This window comes from Bos indicus x Bos taurus, chromosome 6 (genome assembly GCF_003369695.1).
Source record: "Bos indicus x Bos taurus breed Angus x Brahman F1 hybrid chromosome 6, Bos_hybrid_MaternalHap_v2.0, whole genome shotgun sequence".
In the NCBI taxonomy this organism is placed as follows: domain Eukaryota; kingdom Metazoa; phylum Chordata; class Mammalia; order Artiodactyla; family Bovidae; genus Bos; species Bos indicus x Bos taurus.
This window is the reverse complement of record NC_040081.1, coordinates 10,865,538-10,891,760: the sequence shown is the minus strand read 5'-3', so window position 1 is coordinate 10,891,760 and position 26,223 is coordinate 10,865,538. Positions and strand designations below refer to the sequence as shown.

At 35.8% G+C, this 26,223-nt stretch overlaps 1 protein-coding gene across 1 annotated transcript in view; it reads right to left on the bottom strand.

The window, feature by feature from the left end:
* LOC113894006 (bifunctional heparan sulfate N-deacetylase/N-sulfotransferase 4) overlaps positions 1-26,223 on the bottom strand; it is a 323,217-nt gene that overhangs the window by 144,896 nt on the left and 152,098 nt on the right. Inside the window, exons 3-4 of the mRNA XM_027543739.1 lie at positions 13,543-13,630; positions 7,019-7,173 (exon numbers count right to left, since the gene is read on the bottom strand). Coding sequence (XP_027399540.1) covers positions 7,019-7,173; positions 13,543-13,630 — 243 coding nt within the window. The remainder of the gene's footprint in view (positions 1-7,018; positions 7,174-13,542; positions 13,631-26,223) is intronic.

Genomic DNA, 26,223 nt, shown 5'->3' with positions numbered 1-26,223 from the left:
ATTGAAATTCTAGCTGGCCATTGTGCAGAGATTAATAAGCTGATCCTACAATTCTTATGGAAATTCAAAGAACCCAAATAACCAAACAACTGCTTGTTGTTAATTCCCTCTAGAGGAGCCCTTATGGTGAGGAACTGAGCGTGGAACCAGGCAGCAAATGAGATATTCAGGTCCACAGCCTGAAAGCCCACGAGGCCCTAAGTCTTATCAACAACCACGTAGGTGAGCTTCAGAGCTGGTCCACCTTCTAGTTGGGCTTCGAAATGACTGCTCCCCCAGCTGGCAGTTTGGTTGAGATCTCTTGAGAGATCCTAAACTGTAGGATCTTGTTAAGTCATATTCAAATTTCTGACCCACATAAACTGTTTGGTATCAGTGTGCATCGTTTTAAATTGTTAAGTTTTTGACTAATTTGTTGTGAAGCCAAAGATAACAAATATACCCAATTACATTAGTAATTAGAATTATTTCACTTGGATATTTGTACTACATGGGTATGTATTCTGCAGGATCCCTCAAGAACTCATGCAATTGCTGAAAATATTTCAAACTTTCCTATGCCTAGATGCTTTGCTTCTTTATATTTCATCTAAATCCATACTCATGTGTCTACTCTGCTGGGTATACAGACTGCCTTATACATCACTGAACCTACAAAATATACTGTTTGCTCCATAGTAAACTTTCATCAGGGCTTCCTTGGTGGCTCGATGGAAAGAAACTTCTTGCCATTGCAGGAGATGCAGGGTCAATCCCTGGGTCAGGAAGATCCCCTGGAGAAGAAAAGGCAACCCACTCCAGTATTCTTGCCTGGAAAAGCCCATGGACAGAGCAACCTGGCATGCTGCAGTCCACAAGGGATCACAAAAGGCTCAGGCATAGCTTAGCGACTAAACACAACCACAAAAAAAAAAACCCAAAAACTTTTATCAAATCAATGTTTGTTCACAGTTTTACTTTTGATTAAATATTATTACCTTCTCTACATTTCCTGCTTTTGAAATACCCTATTGGTTATAATTATCAGAGTTTTTTGACATCTGTTATTTGCTATACAGCACTGGGGCTTCCCGGGTGGCACTAGCGGTAAAGAACCCGCCTTCTAATGCAGGAGACCTAAGAGACCCTGGGTCGATCCCTGAGTTGGAAAGACCTCCTGGAGGAGGGCATGGCATCCCACTCCGTTATTCTTGCCTGGAGCATCCCAAGGACAGAGAAGCCTGGTGGGCTACAGTCCATAGGGTTGCAGAGTCAGGACTGAAGTGACTTAGCATAAGGTTATATACTGCATCGTTTAGTAAACACACAGGTTTAGCAGCTAATGAAAGGCAGCACTGTCTCTGTTTTATTTCATTGTGCCATTAATTCCACTATCACATACCTTTTATTTTTTAATTGAAATTTCTACATAGCTGATTTTATGTGCAGGTCACTGCGACACTTACTAATTGTTCACATTTGCTCTTTGATGAATTTAGATTTTTTATGAGAACTATTTTAGTGTCAGAATTTTTCATATCAGGAATATTGTGTCTTATGAAAACAAGTTATATAGAGTTCAGAAATACATGTAGTGTTTTAAAAGCAGATTTAAAAACCTGTGCCTTTATTTCTAGAATCTTTTACTTATTTACTTATGAATAAGGTTTCAGACTGTTTGATAAAATGTCAAAAAAAACCCCAGCATTTTTGAAAAGTCACCATTGAAGAGGAAAAGTGTTCTTTTTTCCCTTCAGGATATTTTCGGTCTGCTACTGTTAGTGAATTAAAAAGCTCCTCTCATTTGGAAATTTTAATGAATATATATATATACAAAACTTCCAACAACAAACCACCATTTCTTACTTTTTCCCCACAAATCTATTGTGGAATGAAATAAATAATTCAGGATTATGCTACAGGTATTCTCTCTCTCCTTTGAAAAGGAGACATGGGTTAAGTCAGGAATGATTTTTTGGTAACTTTTTCATCAAGCAGATTAGCTGAATATTCTTGTTCTCTTTAGCCTTAATTTTTTGCTGTCATCTTCGAAGTGTTATTTCTGTCTGTTGACAGCAAAATGTATGATTTAGTAAAAAGAAAAAAAAAAGAAGAGTCAAAATTATTTCTCCCACCCTACTGCCTTACTTGTTACAATGACCATATTTGGGTTGCCTGTGCTAATCAATAGACTAACATCTTCTATAACACATTCTCATGGCATATATGTTCATGGATTAAACATGCATATATATATAAATGCACACACAAACACACACTATGTACACATGTGGTCATGGATTCAACATAGACATACGTCATTGCCCCCACACACAAACATTCACACTGCAGACTTAAGTGTGTGTGAATTAAGGAATGATGGTGCTTTACAGTAATAATAATTCTTCTTACACAATGAAATAGTAAAGAAACAGTCTTGCAATATGTTTTTCTCATGATTTTTAGACATATTGCAACACAAAATAAACTCTATCCAGAAACAATTCAGAGAAAATCTACAAATGAACCATTTTGTTTGATTGTTTAACAATTTTTTACATATCAATATGAAGCTATTAATATGTTAGGTGAATCATTTTTGTAAATGTTGTGAGAACAGTTGTGCTTTTCACTGATAAAAGCACAGCACACCTTTGCCAGCCAAGGTCAAACCAAGGAATAGGGAGTAATGTCAGGATGGAATAAAAAAGAGATTTAAACACTTTGGATGTTTTTCAATATAAATTGGCCTTTTAGAGTGAAAATCCCTTTCCATAATTGCTTCGATTGTAGCTAGATGAGTATTTCAAGATGTTCATTTCAAATTTGTGGACCAATATCAACAATCACAGAATTTTAGAACTGAAATTGATCAGTGGATTATCTGGTCCTGTGCTTTAGGTTGGCAGATGAGTTGATATAAATTAATTATCTAAAAGCTCTATAGTTTAGAGAGTGAAAAAGGGAATCATTACCATTTCAGGGGAGGAAACAGAGGCATGAAGACATTAAATGAGGTGCCAGCTGTATTAGAACATGTTACAAACAGTCAAGGGTAAAATGTAGCCTGCCAATATAATGCTTTTCACTATCCTATCCCATCTTAATACTGTGGAGGGTTTTGAAGTGTCATCTGGATATAGAAAGATAATAATTCAGTAAGAAAGAAATATGCTTCCTGACTCTCTGGACAACACACATATTGTCATTTTATGTGTACAGGATGACATAAAGCTGGGGTTCTAATGTCACCCCGAGAAGAATCCTGATTAGTTTTATTGAGCTCAACATCAGAAGGAAAAGAACAATATCATTTCAGTATGTGTGTTTAACAGACTTCACTTTAGTTATTATATTTTGATTATGCAAACTATAATAAGATTTTTTCCTTATAAAATATACTTATAGGTTTCAGTCTAGTTTCTAAGCACACTGACTGAACAAATATAAGTGTGCTGAATGGACTCTAAATAGCTTTCAACATTTCATTACAAAGCAATTACATCTGAGTCTTTCCCAGTGCTCTCAGCATGGCTTTAAAAATTTTTACATAAACAGGTGAAATCAACCATTATGAAATATAATCTACATGCCTAAAAAGCAAGGCTTCAGAGAGAAAACGAGGTGGGGGGAGGTTCAAGCCAAATGATAAATACAGTTTATTTTCAAGGTAACTGCTCTGAGAAAATTCAGCATGCTTACTTAAGGTAAGTTTATTTTTTGAAAAAGGAATATTTACTTAATTTTCCAATGTTATGAGGCAGCACAAAATTTTTTAGACATTCCCCAAAAGTAGGTGAGGATCAAACTTTTGTAAAGCCATATTTTGAACAATATTTTTTTTAAAGTAAGATATAACCACATAATTGTCTGGATTTAGAAAGATCATAATTGATTAATAACCACTGAATGCTGATTGTATGCTAAGTACATTATACATATCCACAAAGTGGTCCTATGAGGTGGTTGTCATGATTATTCTCATTTTTACAGATGGGGAAACTGAGACACAGAGGCTAAGTAATTTTTGTTCAAGTTCAAACAGCCATTGATGGAAGGCCAGGATTCAAACACAGTCTTGAGTCCATGATCTTAACTGCTTTTTATGCTCCCACAATGACTAGTGAGGATCCTATGTGCAGATCTGACATAAGTCTTGGGATTTAGAGATGGAAAGAAGGGTGATCTATTAACATAATAATTAGGCATAATGTCATAAAATATTTTAGTACTTATAAGGCCTTGGGTTTGTGCCTCCCAATTTGACTTTTAAAAAATGATATCTATCAGCAATTACACAGTGCAAATAAACTATTTATTTTTTAAAAAACCACCTTAAGATGGAGGCCTTTGGGGGATTCACATACCCCTTGTGACCATCTGCCACACTGTGTGAAGATGTGAGAATATGCCTCTGAGTGTTTTTCTGGGGAAAAGATTTCTTTCAGTAGATTGTTAAAAGGATAGATGATTTACTTCCTATCTAGCACAGGGGTGGGCAAACTTTCTCAGTAAAGGTCCAGATAGTAATTATTTGAGGTGGACTTTGTAGGACATCCAATCTCTTTTGCAGCTACCCAACTCTCCCATTGCAATGAAGAAGCAGCTGCAGACAATGCATAAAGAGAAGTGTGGTGCTATTCCAATAACTTTATTTATGGACATTGAAACATGAATTGTATGTAATTTTTATGTCACAGAATATTATTGTCTCTGTTTTTCACTTTAAAACATAAATTCAAAAAACCCAAACAAAATTATCTTAGCTCAAGAACAATATAAAGCCAATAACAGGCCAAATTTGGCTCATTGGCCATAGTTACCAACTCCTAGTCCAAAGCAATGGTTCTCAAAGTGCAGTTCCAACAGCAAGGGCATCCTCTGTAAATTTGTCAAAAATGCAAATTCTCAGGCCTATTTGACAATCTACTGAACCAGAGACCCCAGCATATGTGTTTTAAAAAGTCTTCTAAGTGAAAAAGATACATGCTTGGTTTGAGAATCACTGGCCTAGAGTCATTGTTCTAGGGACTCTATTTATTCATCAAAAAAGCAAGAGAGTTCCAGAAAAACATCTATTTTTGCTTTATTGACTATGCCAAAGCCTTTGACTGTGTGGATCACAATAAACTGTGGAAAATTCTGAAAGAAATGGAAATACCAGACCACCTGACCTGCCTCTTGAGAAATTTGTATGCAGGTCAGAAAGCAACAGTTAGAACTGGACATGGAACAACAGACTGGTTCCAAATAGGAAAAGGAGTTCATCAAGGGTGTATATTGTCACCCTGCTTGTTTAACTTATATGCAGAGTACACCATGAGAAATGCTGGGCTGGAAGAAGCACAAGCTGGAATCAAGATTGCCAGGAGAAATATCAATAATCTCATGATATCACCCTCATGGCAGAAAGTGAAGAAGAACTAAAGAACCTCTTGATGAAAGTGAAAGTAGAGAGTGAAGAAATTGGCTTAGAGCTCAACATTCAGAAACCTAAGATCATGGCATCTGGTCCCATTACTTCATGGCAAATAGATGGGGAAACAGTGGAGGACTTTATGTTTTTGGGCTCCAAAATCACTGCAGATTGATTGCAGCCATGAAATTAAAAGACACTTACTCCTTGGAAAGAGAGTCATGACCAACCTAGACAGCATATTCAAAAGCAGAGACATTACTTTGCCAACAAAGGTCCATCTAGTCAAGGCTATGGTTTTTCCAGTAGTCATGTATGGATGTGAGTCTTGGACTATAAAGAAAGCTGAGTCCTGAAGAATTGATGCTTTTGAACTGTGGTGTTGGAGAAGACTCTTGAGAGTCCCTTGGATGGCAAGGAGATCCAACCAGTCTATCCTAAAGGAGATCAGTCCTGGGTGTTCATTGGAAGGACTGATATTGAAGCTGAAACTCCAATACTTTGGCTACCTTATATGAAGAGCTTACTCATTTGAAAAGACCCTGATGCTGGGAAAGACTGAAGGCAGCAGGAGAAGGGGACAGCAGAGGATGACATGGCTGGATGACATCACCGACTCAATGGACATGAATTTGGGTAAACTCTGGGAGTTGGTGATGGACAAGGAGGCCCGGCCTGCTGTAGTCCATGGGGTCTCAAAGGGTCGGACATGACTGAGTGACTGAACTGAACTGATTTATTCAACCTTGCAACAAATAGTTTTTGAGAGGACAGTTATTGTGTACTAGAATACAATAAAAATCTGACTTAGGTGGTACAGTTGTAAAGAACCTGCCTGCCAATGCAGGAGATGCAAGAGATGCGGGTTCAATGCCTGGGTTGAGAAGATCCCCTGGAGGGGGAATGACTACCTACTCCAGTATTCTTGCCTGGAGAATCCCATGGGTGGCATCATTGGCTCAATGAACATGAGTTTGAGAAAACTCTGGGAGATAGTTAAGGACAGGGAAGCCTGGTGTGCTGAAGTCCATGGAGTCACAAAGAGTTGGACATGAATTAGCAACTGAGCAAGAGCAAGGAATACAATGGAGAAAGTACTATTTTCCCTATTCATAGTATAATACTTTCATAAAGCAGGAGATAGGAACTTTCAGACAATGACCTAATTTTTTGAATACATTTTATAGCACATCATGACCTAGTACATATACATGTACACACACATGCCTGAAACAAAATAATACAAAGCAGTATGTACACTTAACACTTATGGTGGCAAAATTGCTTCAGTTGTGTCCAAGTCTTTGCAACCCTATGGACTGTAGCTTTCCAGGTTCCTCTGTCCATGGGATTCTCCAGATGAGAATACTGGAGTGGGTTGCCATGCCCTCCTTCAGGGGATCGTCCCAACCCAGGGATCAAACCTGCATCTCTTGTGTCTCCTGCATTGGCAGGTGGATTCTTAGCAGTAGCTCCACTGGGGAAGTCCTAACACTTGTGGCACACTCCTGTATTTTCTGTTCTGTTCTATTTCTATCGGAGTAAACCCAATAAGCCGATTTTACAATCCACTAATACATCACAATTCATAGTTTGAAAAATACTTCAATAAAATGTACTCACCAGTGCAAATTCCTTGTTGAGAATCATCTGCTCAACTAAAGATGACTCATTGTGGAAGAGGTGGGGCTGCATATGGCTCCACATGTGAGGAAACCACCAGAACTCATCCACAGACCGAAGCAAAAGGTCATCTCCCTCATCCTCCTCTTCAGTCCCTGTAAAACATAAAAAATGGCTTAAGTGAAAAATTTGTATTAGCTTAAAGGTTATGTTTGTCAGATTATTCTTCTTGCTACTGATACCTAAATCCAATTTTGTGTTGTTTTAATAAAAGAGAAATGACCATAGCCTAAATTATATCAGAGGCAGTGGGATTAGGGGATGGGATGGGAAGCGGTAAGTGCAGATGTTGTTTACATTTAGATTTTAGGGATATTTTATCACTGGCATTGTTTAGATTTGTTAGCAGACGGTGGTAACGACAACATCAGCAAAAAACAGAGCAAGTTTTAGTCTATTTTTGTTCTAAAGTTATCAACTATTAATTCTCTCCTTTATTGGATGAATAGGGGAAACCTGGTAAAAGATGATTATTCTTTTTACTCTTAAAAATATTTCTGCATATAAGCCCAATATTGAACTGAATAATTTTAAATTTAAATGATGATGTCTGTTAATTTTTTTTATTATAAAATATATTCTCATTGAAGATAGGCAGAAAGCATAGACAATGATATATAAAACTCAGAAACAAAACCAAAACCAAAAATCATCTTTGGAACTAACCAGTAGAAGCATTTTTGTATTTTTCATTAACTCTTTTTCTACTTATTTTTTTAAAAGTTGAGATCTTACTGTATAAATATGTTTGTGTCCTTATATTTTAGACTTACCATTACAAACATAAATATTTCTCATTTTGATATAATAATTTAATAAAATGTAAACAAAAAATCAATTAACACAATAAAAACTTGAATTGAGAATTTAAAACTAGTATTAATTTTTCATCCTCTATTAGGAAAATTTGTTAACAATGCCTAATGCATAGGAAAAAACCATTTGTCATACAAGAAGGGAAATAAGGGAAGGAAAACAACATCAGCAAGTTAGTTCCAAGGAAATTCGCTGTGTTACAGCAATCCAAGGACATTTTCATGGTATGAAATCATAACTTTTGTACAATTTTATAACAGTTCAATTTTAGAATATTCTCAATCAGTAACATAATTGATTCCTATATGGTCTCTGGATACTTAACTAAACAAGCTAAGTAACAAATCCTGGCTTATAGTGTGAGGTGGATTTATTTGGATAATTTTTTTCTTCAAATTGGAGTATGTTTTATGATGATTTTATATTGTTTACTTTAAAAAATATTAAAGGAATTTTTAAAAGAGTCTTCTCTGAATATTCCTTTTCAAGTGTCCTGTAGTAAAGACAGCATGAATCATGAAGGAGTGCCATGAGAGGGTTAAAGCATATATTTGTTAAAGTGTATCCTTGGCTATGTGATCTTGTATAAGTTAATTTGTTTGAGTCTTAGTTTCCTGGTTTAAAATGGAAGTATAAAAATCTATCTCATGGGCTCTTATGAAGAATCAATGAGATCAATTTATTAAAGCACTTAACATTGTGAATTATTGATTCATAAATATTAAGATCACTTTCTTCTTAAAAATAGTACCTACTGGTTTATGCCTGTGGTGTTCTAAAGTTGCATATTTTCACACATTCTTAAAAATATTGCCTTACCAAGATTATCAAATTCTTGAAGTCTGAAATTGGATCCTTTTAACTTGCATTAATAAGAGAAAACTTTACCTCAGTCTATATTAGTATATAGTCACTGAATTTTTGAACCTTCATGTATCAGCTTAAGTGCCTGTCAACTTTTGTGTGTATTTATATGTATGTGTTATTCTTGGTATATATCTTATAATCCATAATTCTCAAAAGGTGTAAGGACCAACAAGTTTAATTGGCAGTATTACTACTATAATAGTTGCTACTATATATAAAGAGAAGTTTTGAAAGTGATAAAGTTCTATAAATAAGATAAGCAGAAAAAAATTCTTAATTTTGTTAACTTGAGCCAAAATTATTAGCGTTATAGACTTACAATTCACTGATTTTGCTAATATATTAAGAATTTCAAATATTGAAATCCAAATGTAAAGAAGTTTGTCACTTCCTCAGATGGATTTTAAGTATGAAGTGTTTTTAAATTACTCAAATTTAAAGATAATTTTTCTGACTACTGATATAAACAGATGCATGACTGATCACAAAATCTTGGTAATTTTTATACCAGGAAGTGTGGTAATTTGTAAGCACTCCCCACAATATTAGGAGTGATGTTTAAGACCTCTTTGTTTTTCATTCCATGGATTAATTTACCATCAGCCTTTCTCTTATTTTATACAAGTCATATAATTCAAAGCCACATAAGGCAAGCTGATGACATTAGAATTGCTTAATGAAAAATATGACTTCAAGTCATGCTGAGGGATCAAAGAAGAATTTCAAATGTTTTTGAATCCAGCTAAATGAAAATATTAAAATTTTTGACTCGTTTGTAAATACTTATTTTTTGATACCTAACATATGATTAAATTACATGTGAGAATATAATTTGCAGTTCATACATGACTATTTAGCACCAGAGAAGGCAATGGCACCCGACTCCAGTACTCTTGCCTGGAAAATCCCATGGACAGAGGAGCCTGGTAGGCTGCAGTCCATGAGCTCGCTAAGAGTCGGACACGACTTCACTTTCACTTTCACTTTCACTTTCACTTTTCACTCTCAGGCATTGGAGAAGGAAATGGCAACCCACTCCAGTGTTCTTGCCTGGAGAATCCCAGGGATGGGGGAGCCTGCAGGGCTGCAGTCTGTGGGGTCGCACAGAGTCGGACACGACTGAAGCGACTTAGCAGCAGAAGCTAGTCTGTTCAGGTGTCTGTGTTCAAATGGACCCTTTTACCTCTAACCTGATTAGATTCAAATCTACATCATTGTTAATGAAGATAAAAGTGTTTAATTCAGAAGTAAACTCTTTATGCACTCATTTCTTTGTTTCTGCTTTTGGAGTATCTGTGTTATATGATAAGAGTATGCCTCTAAAAGTTTTTTAGTCTGCCAAATAAGAATAAGTTTAGCAAGTTCTGGGCTGTAGATTAGTTTCCATAAGGCACAGTTGTGACATTAAAATCAGATAGATAAAATTCCAGAGTCTTATCAGTTTTGTATAAATGTTTGTCTTATATTTGCTATTATATGTGAAATATTGTAATTCTGAAACTGTAAGAAGAGGTTTCTAACTTTCTTCATGTATTGAATCTGGCACACTTCCACATTGGTGAGTATAGAATAAATTAAATATACTAAATAAAAAGAATTGTTTGATGATTAAAATTGATTAAAAGCTATCTATAGTTCCAAATTTGGAAAACAGAGACATGTGAATAGTTCACTATTTTTAAATAATATTTGATTCTTATACAAAAATATTTAGTAATAAAAATATTTGCATATCATGACATGCTATGTACTGTTCTATATGAGAGATATTATTATTCCCATTTTGGAGATGCAGGCATTGAGGCACAGAAAAGTAATCTGTTTATTTTCACATAGCTAGTGTAATGTCAGAACCTAGATTTAAACAAAAGCAGGTTGTTTCCAATGTCTAGTCTTTGAAGCAGCACATTATAAAGTAAAACAAAAGCAAGCAAAAGAGAATGAATGTAACACTTTTTCACTTCTATATTTAAAAGTTAGTTTTTTATAAGATTCTGTTTTGTTTATATAAAAGTGAACTCTCATGGAAAAGACATGTATTTTTCCAGTTTGAAAATATTATACATGAGGTAATTGTTTGTGTCATATTCAATTTATTGTCAATTACAAAAACTGGTAATGATTGTCACCAGAAATCCTGCCCCACAAAATATTTGTAGCTCTCCATCCCTGCAAGTCATCTTGATACTGTAATGTCTCCATTTTTCAATTGAGCTTTCATTGTGTAATTCCAATAATGCTTTAAAATATTTCCAGACTAAAAGATTATACTCTGAACTCCATGCTTTTATTATTATTATTATTTTTTTTTACTTTCAATCAGCAGAACGTCCTTCCTCTTTCAATTTGGCACCCATGAATGAATGACTTTTAGGAATGTGCTTTTTGGGTGAGATTGTTTTCAGCATGTGAAGGACAGAGAAGCTGAACAGGGAAGAATACATGGAAAATACAAATAAGTGAAGCAGTCTAGGAATACAGAATCTATCTTTATTACACTAGGCATATGTGATTAAGTGTCTTCAAAACAATGAAACTCATCAATCAGCATCTTCATGCATTGGAAAATCAGATCATTCTGTGAGAATCTGAGACGGTGATTGTGCAAGGCCATCTTCTCATGGTTACCTGTCACAATCAAGTGTATAGATAAGGAAAGAACTTTTCTGATTTGTTAAGCTCCTGATAGTTAAAACTTCATATAGGAAGCGACTAGATAGGGAAGAGGCATGCCCTAGCGAAAGTGAATACTATCAATATTTAACTCCAATCTGGAAGAAACCTTGATATCCTCAAGTGAATAAATAAGTACTTAATATAGCATGACTGTACCCTTGGAAAATGTCATGGATGCATTTCAATGATTCTACACATAATGTAGCCAATCAAATAAAGCTTCATATTTATGTGAAGGTAATTAAGCTTCCAGAACTTATACATATATATATTACAGAATCTGTAAAGCACGTTATCCCAGAGCAAAACAGAACAGTGTGTCTTCCATTATTTTTATTAGGTCAGTACCAACATAAAGTGTCAATAAGGTCCAATTAAGAGATATAATTAAAATATCTTTTTTTTTATTGCTTGGTTTCCTCCTCCAACAACTGTCCCTGTGATATTAACTAGTGTGTTCATTTCCTAGTGGGATGTGTAGTGTGTACATGCTCAGGATTATAAAAAAGAAATGGGAAGTGTTATAACCTGCTATCAACATTAACTCTGCAAACGTCTGACAGGCTTAGTAGATTTGAATATGAAAAGTAAATAAAAGCTGAGGCAGTTATCCAGATATATTTCAGCCAGAAGAATCTTTTTACTTTTCTTATACAGCTATTTAAGACAAAATAGTATTGTTAGTGTGTGAACTCCAAACAATCCCATATTTTTTCCCCAGCGTGAGTAGACATAGTCTTTAGAGTTACCTGCTTTATAACTTCATAATCAGTGATTTTTGGGTCTGAACTCATTTCTTGAGGGGGTTTTGAAAAAGGTTTATAAAACCATGTCTATTTTCAAAATTGTAAGCTAGAATTGCTGTGGCTGTGCAGATGTGATGACCCAAATCTTTTACTGCAAGATATCCTTTTAAAATATGCAGTGATTTCATTTGTCAACTGGTCTAAATACCAATTTTCCTTCTATTACTTTAAACAGATTTACATGTTTCAAAGCAGGAGGGAAAAAAGCATTAAAGAAAAGCCAATATGACACTGCTGCTTCAATATTCTAATAAACCTCCTGAGCCTCTTTGGGTAAACATTAAAAAACCTCTTTGGGTAAATGAACTGAACTTATGATAATTAAAGACTACCTTTGCATGGGATATTTTTAATGAGTCAATAAATTGCATGCATAGAGAATACTGTGAAATGTTTTTACTACAATACTATGAAGTAACAACAATGGAAAGCCCTAAACAAAGCATTTAGCTTTCACCAAAGATGCAGAAATAGTAGCAGATAGTAGGCATTGCCCTAATACAAACCCCAAGACACCATTTTGTGCCATTAAGACAATTACTTTCACCCACATAGTTTTCTCCATAGTAGTACCTGCCATTATCATGCTGCATTCAGAAAATAAGAGTCAAATTCTGGAGGTAAAGATGGGTAAAGAGGTGAAAAATAGCAGAACATGGAGTAGTCCATGCGCACCAATCACATTTTGAGGATTTGTTTGAAGGCTGAGACTGACAAGAAATGAAACTGTGATTGGATAGATGTGGTAAGAAATACAAGTTTGAGTGTGATGGTTTTAATGCATGTTGGCCAAATCATTGTAGTATTTTTAAGGAAAATCCTGAAGGGACAATAAATTAAGCAAGATGATGCGTAACATCTATTAAATTTCTTTGAAGCTAAAATTCTTCTCTTACCACTATATGTTTTCCAAAGAAAAAAAATATACTAAAAATATGTGCCCCTAAGGTTGTCCTACAATTTTAAAACACTGTCCATTGTTATTATTATCATTATCATCTCATTGTCATCATCTTCACCACCATCGTCTCCACGCTTCACAGGATGCATAGACATAGAATAATGGTTATAGTTTCTTTTACGGAGTTGACTAAGTCATTTCTCTTCCTGTTTTGCCCTGACTCCAACAGTATTTGCCAAAATAAGCAAGTCTCATTGATTTTGGATTTCGCTACTCATAATGCACCCAAGTTTTTCCCATAATCAGTCTGAATATTCTATTTCTCCTACTTTTAAAACATTAAAAATCCTCTCTCCTATTTATATGTAGCTGCCTGAGAACACAAAGCTCCTTCTTACCTGTGTGGTAAAACTTCCCTGAAAATCCAAGGTTGAAGGTAAAATTTGCAACCTGAGTGCGCAGTAAATTTTGAGTCTCTAGTAATGCCTGAAATAAATAAGAAATTAACATGATTTTAGAAAAATAAATATGAAGCTTTTGGGATGCCTCTTTTTCAAGTGCGTATGCATGAACGAAACAAAATAATGTGGTCTTTGTTGCTTTTTGGGGTTTTGATAGCTACTGTTATGTGCTATTCATATTCCAGGTATTATAATCACTTTTGTTATTATTTTTATTGAGGTTTACCAAATTATGAAGCAGTTAAGTCTTAAGCACATTATAAATTGCTGAGAGGCAATTCTCTAACCACACAGCACTGAAATCATTTTTCATTTCTATGTGAGACATTTCTTGAATTTTAGATTATTATAGTTCTTTTCCTTGGGGACATTTTTTCAGAGTAGTTGCATATAGACATGTTCTGTATTTGTTGGTAAGGGATAGGAAGATAACTTTAGTTTGAGTTCCAACTGAGTATTTTTTTTAACTGTGCAACCTCTCCTGTCATTTTTAAGGCATACTTATTGAGTTGAAAGCTTGGATTTTTATTTTACAAATTAAAGGGAAATTTATATTTTATAGGATGTTAATTACAGACCTGGAGATATGAACAAGGAAAGTGGAGGTAGGAAATCAGTAATTCCATAAAGAACTACTCTCTAAACATGGAAAAATATTTCCTAACTTCTCATTCTGGAATTATTAGAGGTCAATTTCCTGCTTGTAGACAGGATAAGAACATCTGGACAGTAATCTTTGAGTCAGACTTAGTCCTCTAAATTTTCTGCCAATCATTCTACTGCTATTATTTCTGTGTCGACATATGTAGTATAATTCAGAATCTCATATCCTTGGACATTGTAATTTGATTATTGATTCAGAATGCTTTCTCAATTTTTAATGAATTTTTAAAAGGGAGTTTATTTTCTTCTGATGTAAGTGAGAAACTCCTTCCAACTAGAGATATAACTAAGATTGTTTTTTGGTTACTCCTATCCATTTTTTAAGGTACAAAAGAGCAGAGGTTTAGACAATTTCTTTTGAGCATGAATGAACTTTACTTTTTATTCCCCCCAGAGTTAAGGGAGCTTTCCTGAAAATTTGTAAAGAAAAAAAGAGAATTACAAGGTTGATAAGCTGTATGGTTCCTGGTTATCCAAGGTTACAGTTATATTGAGTATAATCCTGGCTAATCTTAATTAAATATCATCAGCTAAATAGAAAAAGGAAAAAAAAATAGACATATGTAACTGGTTTTAAAAGTTACCCCCAAAAGCAATTTATATATGAAAATAAAAAGAATTAAAAAATAAATAGTTGAGCTTATTGTTATATACTCTGGAATATAGCTTTAAATTTTTTTTTAAAAATTATGCATCTTTTTTTATTAGGAAGTTTTTTTTTTTTTCTGTGTTTATTGTTTGATTCAATGCACAATCCCTGAGCTTCTATACTTTGAAATAGTTTTGTTTTGTTTTTTTTTTTCAAAATTTAAGTTTATTAAGTTCTTCCTTCCCCTGTTCTCACAAGTCCATCCCCATCCACTCCATCTCTGTTCTTGAAATCATTCTTTATTCCATATTTACTAATCCACTATCCATTCTTAAATTCAGTAAATATTTATTCTAGATGGATACAATGTGGGGTTTGGCATAGCCTCTGTCACCTTGGGCTTTACTGAGAGGGAGAGAGATATTAAATAGCTGCTAAGTCGCTTCAGTCGTGTCCGACTCTGTGTGACCCCATAGACGACAGCCCACCAGGCTCTCTGGTCCCTGGGATTCTCCAGGCAAGAACACTGGAGTGGGTTGCCATTTCCTTCTCCAATGCATGAAAGTGAAAAGTGAAAGTGAAGTCACTCAGTCATGTCCGACTCTAAGCGACCCCATGGACTGCAGCCCACCAGGCTCCTCCGTCCATGGGATTCTCCAGGCAAGAGTACTGGAGTAGGGTGCCACCGCCTTCTCTGATATTAAATAGAGGATCCCTCAAATGCAAAATTACAAATCATAAGAGCTCCGAAAGAAATCTAGAGCATGTTGTGACAGATGCAGTAAGACATTTAATTTAGACTGAGGATGTGAGCCCACTTGATGCTTTCCTAGGGGCCATCTAAAAAAGTTCAAATGATCTATTTTTTTCCCAGTCAGTGTGCCACCAACTTTAGGCAGACCTACATATTATTTTCTTGGACTTTAAAACACTACAGACTACTAACGGTTTTCCCACCTTCCTCTATTCTATTTTACACTGTGCTGTCATGCTAACATCCCCAAAATAGCAATGCACTTCACCCTTGTGGTCAGGGAAGCCATTCAATTAGGGACTCAGCTTTGTTGGTCATTTCTCTTCTTATCTTTTCCCTTAACTGTGAAATGAGATCGTGCTTAATACTTGTTTCACACAATTATTATGAAGATTACATTGTATAAGGCATACAAAGTGCTTAGCTAAGTGCCTGGTACATAATAAAATCTTGAAAAATGCTGTTGATGACTACTTAATATGGCAATCTCTTACCACAAGGTAGGTATCAGTGGTGTCTCCATGTTTAAGCTACCTGTAAATCACCCTGTCCTCTGTCCACCTTCTACATTTTTCCATGTCTTTTCTGTTTGTGGTTTTTTTTTTTTGTCCTGAAAAGCGTCCAGCTGTTCCTCATCCCATTTTTCAGCCTTACCCATTTTTAAAGCTTGGCCCAAACGTCATCTATTTGTATGAAGCCTTCCTTGATGCCTTAAGGCTTTTCCTTTTCTCATCTCCCAAAGAAAGATCGTAAATTGTTTTTCTTAAGACTTGCATCATTTTCATTTACTGCTCATTTTACATATGCCATGTTGCTAAATACATTTTCATATGTGGAAGACATTTAAAACATAAAAGCTACATTAATATACAGCAACCTACTGAGTTAGTTTCATTTACTTTTATTACTAACATTTTTTTCTGATGGTAAAATGATAAAAATGGCTCATGGGCCATACCATTACATGACATAGATAGGATTCTGTATTTCACCCACACATTTATCACATGGATGTCTTATAATCTTAAATTGTAAATTGTGTAGTAAGACAGGCTCTCGCAGGGCAGATGGATTTTCTTCCACTGGAGCTAATTAGCTATATGAAGAATTTGACAGACCTTTCCATTTCTAAAATAATTTGAGTTGTCTAGTCACACCTCCCAATATGTAATCTTGATTAATTTGGAGTAAAATAACAATTTCTATAAGCAAAAACAAAACAAATGGATAAAAAGAAGAAAATTCTAAAAGATTCAGAATTTCCTACTTCATTGTAACTAAATGTTCTTTGAGTTTAAAAATTCAAGGAAAGAATGGTTCCATGTCTTTCAATGATTAAAAAAAATAGAGAGAACAAATAAATTAATATGTATAAAATGGATATAACTTAAAAAAATAAAAGTCAGAAATAAACATAAAAGAAAAAAGTGTTAAATTATGAAAATTAAAGAAGAAGTATAGAAAAAATAAAGGATTAAAATACAGGAAAAATGTAAAATATCAGGAAATATCAGACAGGAAAAATATAAATATAAAATAATGAATAAATAAAATACAGTAAAGCAAAAAAAAATAAACCTTAATTTAGGAAAACTTGTTAATGGACTAGAAATAATATGTCTCAATTTGAAATAAAAATCAAATAATAAAATATAGGAAATAATATGCAGCTTTAAATATATTAATTTTATCAGAACATTTTGTGGACAAATTTGACTAACTTTTAAGAATATATGTAAAATAAAATATATTAAATGTTTAGATAACAAACTTTAGTTATTTTAATATTTTATAAGTCATAAAAATACATATTAACTGCTTTGAAGGTTTTCCTTGCATTATTCATGAAGGACTCACTAAGTCATTTGGATACTAAAGAGAATTAATATATAACTTATTTAAGTAAAAGCAAAAATTCATTATTTTAATAAACATAATTTGCATTCATTTAATATTCTTCTAATGAGTTCCTCTGTGTTTAATAAAGCAAGTACAACTTTGTCTTATTGCAAAATAATGAAGAGAGCAATGTTTTTCAAACTTCATCACACATAATATTTTCTAGAGGAGACTGCTAAAATTGTCAATTCTGTGCACCCACTTGAAGAATTATTGATTTAATCTGTCTATGATGGGACTCAAGGACATGTATTTCATTATACACCCCTGTTGGTTCTTAAAGAAGGTCAAGCAATTGTTTCCAGCTTACCCATAAGAAATGAAATGAATCACCAGGATGCTCCTCCTAGGCCCATTTTCTGGGTATTCTGAATTGGAGAATAGGATGGAGCCTAGGAATCTGTGTTTATAATGGTGATTCTTATAGCTTCAAACTAGAGATTATAGCCATCAAGGAACTTCAGAAAATATTGTTAGTGCACTGTTTGTATTAATTTCAAGGTATACTGCATACATTTTAAGCAATTCTAACATTCAGATTGTTTACCATCAGGCTAACTCTATCGGGTCATTGAAAAAGCAAGAGAGTTCCAGAAAAATATCTATTTCTGCTTTATCAACTATGCCAAAGCCTTTGACTGTGTGGATCACAATAAACTGTGGAAAATTCTGAAAGAGATGGGAAAACTGATCACTTGACCTGCCTCTTGAGAAACATGTATGCAGGTCAGGAAGCAACAGTTAAAACTGGACATGGAACAACAGATTGGTTCCAAATAGGAAAAGGAGTACATCAAGGCTGTAGATTGTCACCCTGCTTATTTAACTTATATGCAGAGTACATCATGAGAAACTCTGGGCTGGATGAAGCACAAGCTGGAATATCAATAACCTCAGATATGCTGATGACACCACCCTTATGGCAGAAAGTGAAGAGGAACTAAAAAGCTTCTTGATGAAAGTGAAAGAGGAGAGGGAAAAGTTGGCTTAAAGCTGAACATTCAGAAAACTAAGGTCACGGCATCTGGTCCCATCATTTCATGGCAAATAGATGGGGAAACAGTGGAAACAGTGTCAGACTTTATTTTGGGGGGCTCCAAAATCACTGCAGATGGTGACTGCAGCCATGAAATTAAAAGACACTTACTCCTTGGAAGGAAAGTTATGACCAACCTAGATAGCATATTAAAAAGCGGAGACGTTACTTTGCCATCAGAGGTCCATCTAGTCAAAGCTATGGCTTTTCCAGTAGTCATGTATGGATGTGAGAGTTGGACTATAAAGAAAGCTGAGTGCCAAAGAATTGATGCTTTTGAACTGTGGTGTTGGAGAAGACTCTTGAGAGTCCCTTGGACTGCAGAGGATGCGATGGATGGATGGCATCACTAACTCAATGGACATGAGTTTGGATAAACTCCAGGAGTTGGTGATGGGCAGGGAGGCCTGGCATGCTGCCGTTCATGGAGTCACAAAGAGTCAGACACGACTGAGTGACTGATCTGAACTGAACCCTTGCCCTACATGTACGTGATTAATAAGTCATGACTATATACATACTTTGGTATAGGCTTACACTTCCAGAATTTCAAATCAAATACCAAAGAGTGATAGTTTTTGTCTTCCTTGAACAGTCTTTTATTACATTCAATATTCAAGATGGGGTCCTATTTACATGGCTTCCCAGATGTCACAGTGGTAAAGAATCAGCTTTCAGGAGATGTAAGAGACATGGGTTCAGTTCCTAGGTCAGGAAGATCCCCTGGAGTAGGAAATGGCAACCCACTCCAGTATTCTTGCTTGTATTCCATGGACAGAGGAGCCTGGTGGGCTACAGACCATGGGGTCACAAAGTCGGACACAACTGAACCACCAAGAGCATTTATCCTTATGAGATCTTGATGTGGAAATCAGAGAAGTTACATCTATACTGTTTTCCAAGTGGGAAAAAAATGCTTCATGGGAAGTTTAAATGGTACAACCAGGTAACAAAGCAAGGGTGCCAAAATTGAGCGTGTTTGCCTAAACATTTGGTCTGACTTAACTTCAGGTCTCACTAGAGTAAGTCTGTGTGGCCACCCAGGTTGAAACAGACTCAGAATTTCACGAACTTTTGTGCAGAGACTATTTGTCAATGTACAAATGAAGACTGATAGGTCTGACCCGGGGTTAAAATATGAAGCTTTTGAAGTTTGTCATTGATGGTTTGTGCCTCGGTTCTTGCTCGTCTCTTTTCCCCTTAAGAGAAATCTCTATTCCTTCAGAAATCTATTCTCTTTCTTTTCCTGATAAACCCTCATTGCTACTCAAAGAGGAAACTATCTGATATAATTTATGTTGCGACAAAACATTATACCAATGTGCTGAGTCTTCTAAACAATTTTATGTGGGGCAGATTAGCTCTGATTGTGGAATGGGTGAGTTAATTAAGGAAGAATAAATGCAGTCTTCTGATAATAGTGAAGAGATGTGGTGGTTTCTTATGGGGAAAGAGGTTTGGGGTTTGGGGGTCTTTCTGCTGAAATCAGAATCAATTTGAAGAACAACTGGCCAGGTAGAAAAACACCATACTGTTTCAGAGCAATTATCCTGTTGCTTTCTGCCCACCATCTAAGTGTTCCACTGCTGTCCATCTTCCTTAAGTCTCCAGGAAGCCAGGAATCTGGAACTCTGGCTCTCTACTTCCTTGTGCTGTTTTTCACTCATGTATCCATTCAAACAGTATTGATATTGGACCCTTGCTTCTTGTTTTAGGCATTCTTCTAGATACTGAGGACACAGTGGAGAATGGTGACAGCAATATCTAGCGTCATTGAGCACTTACTATGTGTAAGGTACTGTTAGGTACTATGAGAAACACTCCAAGCACTCTCTTCAAGTCTCTCCATGATCCCTTTATTAACCTCATTTCACAAGTGGGGAAAGTAAGTTTCAAAGAGCCTAAATAAACAACTTAGGTTATGGAGCTAGAAAGTGTCTGACAGACAAAACAACTTTGTATATTGTTATCACTCTTTTTAGACACACAAATGCATAGTAAACCAATTAAATAAGTATTTAATTGAATTTTTTATTTTTAATGTTAAAACAATTATTATTGTTGTTCAGTAGCTAAGTCATGTCCCACTCTTTTCAACCCCAGGAACTGCAGCATGCCAGGCTTCCCTGTCCTTTACTATCTCCTAGAGTTTTCTCAAAGTAATGTCCACTGAGTGGGTGATGCCATCCAACCATCTCATCCTCTGTTGTCACTTTTTCTCTTGCTTTCAGTATTTCCAAGCATCAGAGTCTTTTCCAATGAGTTAGTTCTTTGCATCAGGTGGCCAACATATTGGAGTTTCAGCTTCAGCATCAGTCCTTCCAATGAATATTCAGGACTAATTTCCTTTAGGATTGACAGGCTTGATCTCCTTTCAGTCCAAGGGACTCTCAAGAGTCTTCTCCAACTCCACAGTTCAAAAGCCTCAGTTCTTCAGCACTCAGCCTTCTTTATGACCCAGCTCTCACATCTGCACATGACTACTGGAAAAAACATAGCTTGACTATATGGACCTTTGTCAGCAAAGTGATGTCTATACTTTTTAATGTGCTATCTAGGTTGGACATAGTTTTTCTTCCAAGGAGCAAGGGCCTTTTAATGTTACGGCTTGCAGTCACTGTCTGCAGTGATTTTGGAGCCCAAGAAAATAAAATCTGCCACTGTTTCCATTGTTTCCCCATCTACTTGCCATGAATTGATGGGACCAGATGTCATAATCTTAGTTTTTTGAATGTTATATAGTATATGCTATTGTTATAGTATTATAATACGCTAAAATAGTATATGCTATTATTGAAACTACAATAGAGGACCTACATTTTAATCATTTATTAATTAATTATCATTTATGAATTAATTATTGTTATTTATTAATACACACTCTACTTCACCTCACCTAGCATATTATTTATAGTTTAAATTGGTTCCCCTGGCTCCTGGCTGTGAAGGAATCATAGGAAAACTGTAAAGAAAATAGGGAAATCATTCAGGAGGCTTTTGCAGTAGTTCCAGTAAGAGAGAATACAAGCATGATTTCTACTGGTGGTACTGGGCATGGAAAGAAGTAAATTGTATAATTATTGTTGAGCTTATGTGGGAAGTAAAGTGGAGTGATTTAATTAATGATTCAGCTTTCTGACATTCAGTGAGGTGAAGGAAAAGTTGAGAAAAGTTTTGAGGGAAAAATCAATACTTCCATGGCTACACTACATATTTCTTCCCCAATGATCCCTAGTATGAAAAACAGAGTTTAAAGTCCTACATCATCATTGCTTTCCAATACACATAGCATATAGGTACCAATATGCACAAGATGTGTATGTATTAGTAGGGGAGTGGTCTCAACATACCAGGAGTGATTTTTGGATACCAGAAGTTTAAACATTGATACTGATTAAAAGATACAGGCAAAGGGGAGGACAAATTTGAAAACTGGTTTTACCTTGTAAAATAATATTAATTCATGTCATGTATGTGAAGAGTTTGCATTTTTTGCTTGATAATCAAAGAACACAATGAAGGTGCTATAAATCATTAAACTTGAAGTGCATTTAGAGTATTGTAGATTTTATTTGATTGTATCAGCAAAGCACTCCATGTGTCTTGCTCTCCATTTCCAGCGACTGTGGTTGAATTTGTCTTGTGCCCTATACTTTGATCACTGGGGGAATGTCATCGGTATCTGGTATATCTGTCTCCACAGGATTCTAAGGCACCGACTTCAGTCCAATCTGGAAGTATATGAGATAAATTTCTGCTTCTGCTTTTTTATTAGCCCTCTGGTTGTCTCTCTGGAATCAGAAAAATTTCATAAAGGTGGTAAAATACCGCTCCAATTTCTCTTCAATACTATGCTCAGGTTCAGTCCACAAAGGTCATCATAGACTGAGTATTCCCTTCTCTCTGTACTTCTGTTTCCATATTTTTCATGTTCTACTTAATTGATTGGGATTTTGAATCAGATAAATAAATTCAAATAAACATGTACTCGTAAGACCCTTAAGATATTACCTCTTGAACTTCTGGGTTTTTCCTTTACTAGTGCTTTTAAATCTCCCCGTCAATTATATTATTTGATTTACTCCATATGCTTTGGTCCTAAGTCTCCATAATGGCCTATAAGAATTTTTTGAGTTGTAAAAAATACATGTATAACAGAATACATGGTTCATATAGTATGATTATTTCAAAGGATTTTATAGAGTAATGGCAAGAATAATTGCCTTATTTGCACTAGGCTGAAGTGCTTAAGTAAATGATAAAAGAATAGTGAGATAGAACTATTTTATATTAGGACTTCTTTGAGGATGTAGAATGAAACTGGTCATTGTAAGCCCAATGACAGAAAGATAGCTTCAGGAATCTAAGGAATCAGAGAGCTGAGAGAAACATAAACATGGACAAAAAAACAATGTCAAACCTTTTTTTAGGTGAGGATGGGAGCAAAGTCATTTAGAACTCAAAATATTTCCAGAGATTCAAAACTGGACCCCAATTCTCTCTGTGTTAGGTTGAAACTTTTAGTATGTAATCTGAATCACCCTGCATAAATAATCCTGACTTCTGTGTTGGAGAGCCTACTTGAAAGAAATGCTTTGTTCTGCTATGTCTGCACTGAGGCAGAGACAGAATCATTACCTTCAGAGCTAGCTTAGGGTCCTTGAAGTTTTAAAGCTTGGGCTGCCTTCAATAGTGGGTTATCATGGATGATTTTATTGCAGAGCAGCCAACAACCAGTGAAACAAGAGTTCCTGATTACACATTTCCAAATGGTGATCGGTGTGTCACTAAGTCTGTAAAATTTAATAATTCCATGAAAGGTAATTTCATGTTCAAAATGTTTGGTAAAAACTCTATTATATCTCTTGAATGCTGAGTTGCTTCAGTCATGTCCAACTGTTTGAGACCCCATGGACTGTAGCTCTCCAAGCTCCTCTATCCATGGGATTCTCCAGAAAGAATGCTGGAGAGGGTTGCTGTGCACTCCTCAAGGGAAATCTTTCCAACCCAGGGATTGAACCTACATCTGCCTGCATTGGCAAGTGGGTTTCTATACCACAAACACCACCTGGGAAGCTATATCTCTTAGGAAGTTCTCAATTCACATTAACATGCTAAAGACTATAGTAGGAAACATTTTGTACCTGACTTATCTTAGCTTTCCCCCCAAACTATTTGCCAGCAATGCACACTCCTACCTGCCTAATTTTAAGCTATAGTCTTAGGAAAAAAACATTAAAAAGGTGGCTAATACTTTGGAAGTAGACGTGTTTCCTGGGGTCATGATAGCCTTGATCAAACACAGTTCCCTATTTAGTATCCAATGCAAGGTGCAAAATATAATAGCTGTGATTTTATAAGAAATGTGTTCTGCACATGTACTCAGTTATATAATTGCATTAACTATCTGTATGTATTCTGTAGAAAAAGAGTTCTTTTCCATTATTCCAGGATTTTTTATCCCACAAGAGCTTCAGAACAAAATCAATTTCTTAGTATTATGAAACTGTGGAAATATACTTAGAAATAACAATTACCCTTTTGATAAATACAATGTTACTTCTTGGAGCATCTTGATGAAAAATGATTAAAATCAACTATTAATTGTTTTCATTACCAAAATTATGTTTTATTTCAAGATCAAAATTCTCATTTTATATTTTAGGTCTTAAAAAAATGCAAGCCTCTAAAGCAGCTGTCTTAATCAGGGTCAGATATTGGCATTCTTCCTTAGGAATCATGCTCTATCTTTGTTCACAGTCTCCATTTTGAATTCTTTAATCTCTCATCATTCAGTGCAAGTTTGAGGGCTCCTATAACAGTTCTTGGCACAATACAGATATTCAGTAATTGTTGTCTGGTATTGTAACTGACTTACCTAATTTCATTTCTAGAAATATTCTCTTCTCACACGCATTTGGAAATCTTCAACGCCAAGGTATTCACTTTTGTTGTTGTTCAGTCACTAAGTTGTGTTCAACTCTTTGTAACCCATGGACTGCAGTACACCAGGCTCCTCTGTCCTTCAGTATCTCTCGAAGATTGCTCAAACTCATGTGCATTGAGTTGGTGTCGCCATCTAAACATCTCATCCTCTGTCACCTCTTTCTCCTCCTGCTTTCAACCTTTTCCAGCATCAGGGTCTTTTCCAATGAGTTGGCTCTTGACATTAGGTGGCCAGAATGTTGGAGCTTCAGCGTCAGTCATTACAATGAATATTCAATGTTGATATCCTTTAGGATTGATTGGTTTGATCTCCTTGCTGTCCAAAGGACTCTCAAGAGGCTTCTTCAGCACCACAGTTCAAAAGCATCAATTTTTCAATGCTCAGCCTTCTTTATGGTCCAGCTCTCACATCTGTACCTGACTACTGGAAAAACCATAGCTTTGACTATAGGGACTTTTGTTGGTAAAGTAATGTCTATGTTTTTTAATATACTGTCTAGGTTTGTTATAGCTTTCCTTCCAAGGAGCAAGCACCTTTTAAATTCACGGCATCAGTCACCACCCATTGTGATTTTGGAGCCCAATAAAATACAATCTGTCACTGCCTCCACTTTTCCCCCATCTATTTGCCAGGAAGTGATGGGACCGATGTCATGATCTTAGTTTTTTTGAATGCTGAGTTTCAAGCCAGCTTTTTCACTTCCCTCTCTCAACCTCACCAAGAGGCTCTTTGGTTCTTCTTCACGTTCTGCCATTAGAGTGGTATATTTTGCATATCTGACATTGGTGATATTTCTCCTGATACTTCTCCTGGCAATCTTGATTCCAGCTTGTGATTCACCCAGCCTGGCATTTGGCATGGTGTACTCTGAATAAAAGGGCTTTCCTGATCGCTCAGTTGGTAAAGAATCTGCCTGCAACACAGGAGATCCTGGTTGGATTCCTCGGTCGGGAAGATCCCCTGCAGAAGGGATAGGCTACCCACTCCAGTGTTCTTGTGCTTCCCTTGCGGCTCAGCTGATAAAGAATCTGCCTGCAAAGCAGGAGACCTGGGTTTGATCCCTGGATTGGGAAGATTCCCTGGAGAACGTAAAGGCTACCCCCTCAAGTATTCTGGCCTGGAGAGTTCCATGGACAGTCCATGGGGTTGCAAAGGGTCAGACATGACTGAGCTACATTCACTTCACTCTGAATAGAAGTTAATAAGCAGGTGACTATATAGCCTTGATGTACTCCTTTCCCAATTTGGAATCAGTCCATTGTTCCATGTCCAGTTCTAACTGTTGCTTCTTGATCTGCATACAGGTTTTTCAGGAGACATGTAAGGTGGTCTGGTATTCCCATTTCTAAGAATTTTTCACATGTTGTGATCCACACAGTCAAAGGCTTTAGTTTAGTCAATGAAGCAGAATTTTTCTGGAATTCTCTTGCTTTTTCTATGATCCAATGAATGTTGGCAACATGATCTCTGGTTCTTCTGCCTTTTCTAGACCCAGCTTGTATATATGGAAGTTCTCAGTTCACATACTACTGAAGCCTAGCTTGAAGGATTTTGAGCATAACCTTAGTTGCACGTGAAATGAGCACAATTGTATGGTAGTTTGAAGATTCTTTGGCATTGCCCTTCTTTGGGATTGGAATGAACACTGACCTTTTACAGTTCTGTGGCCACCGCTGAATTTTCCAAATTTGCTGATCTGTTGTGTGCAGCACTTTAACAGCATCATATTA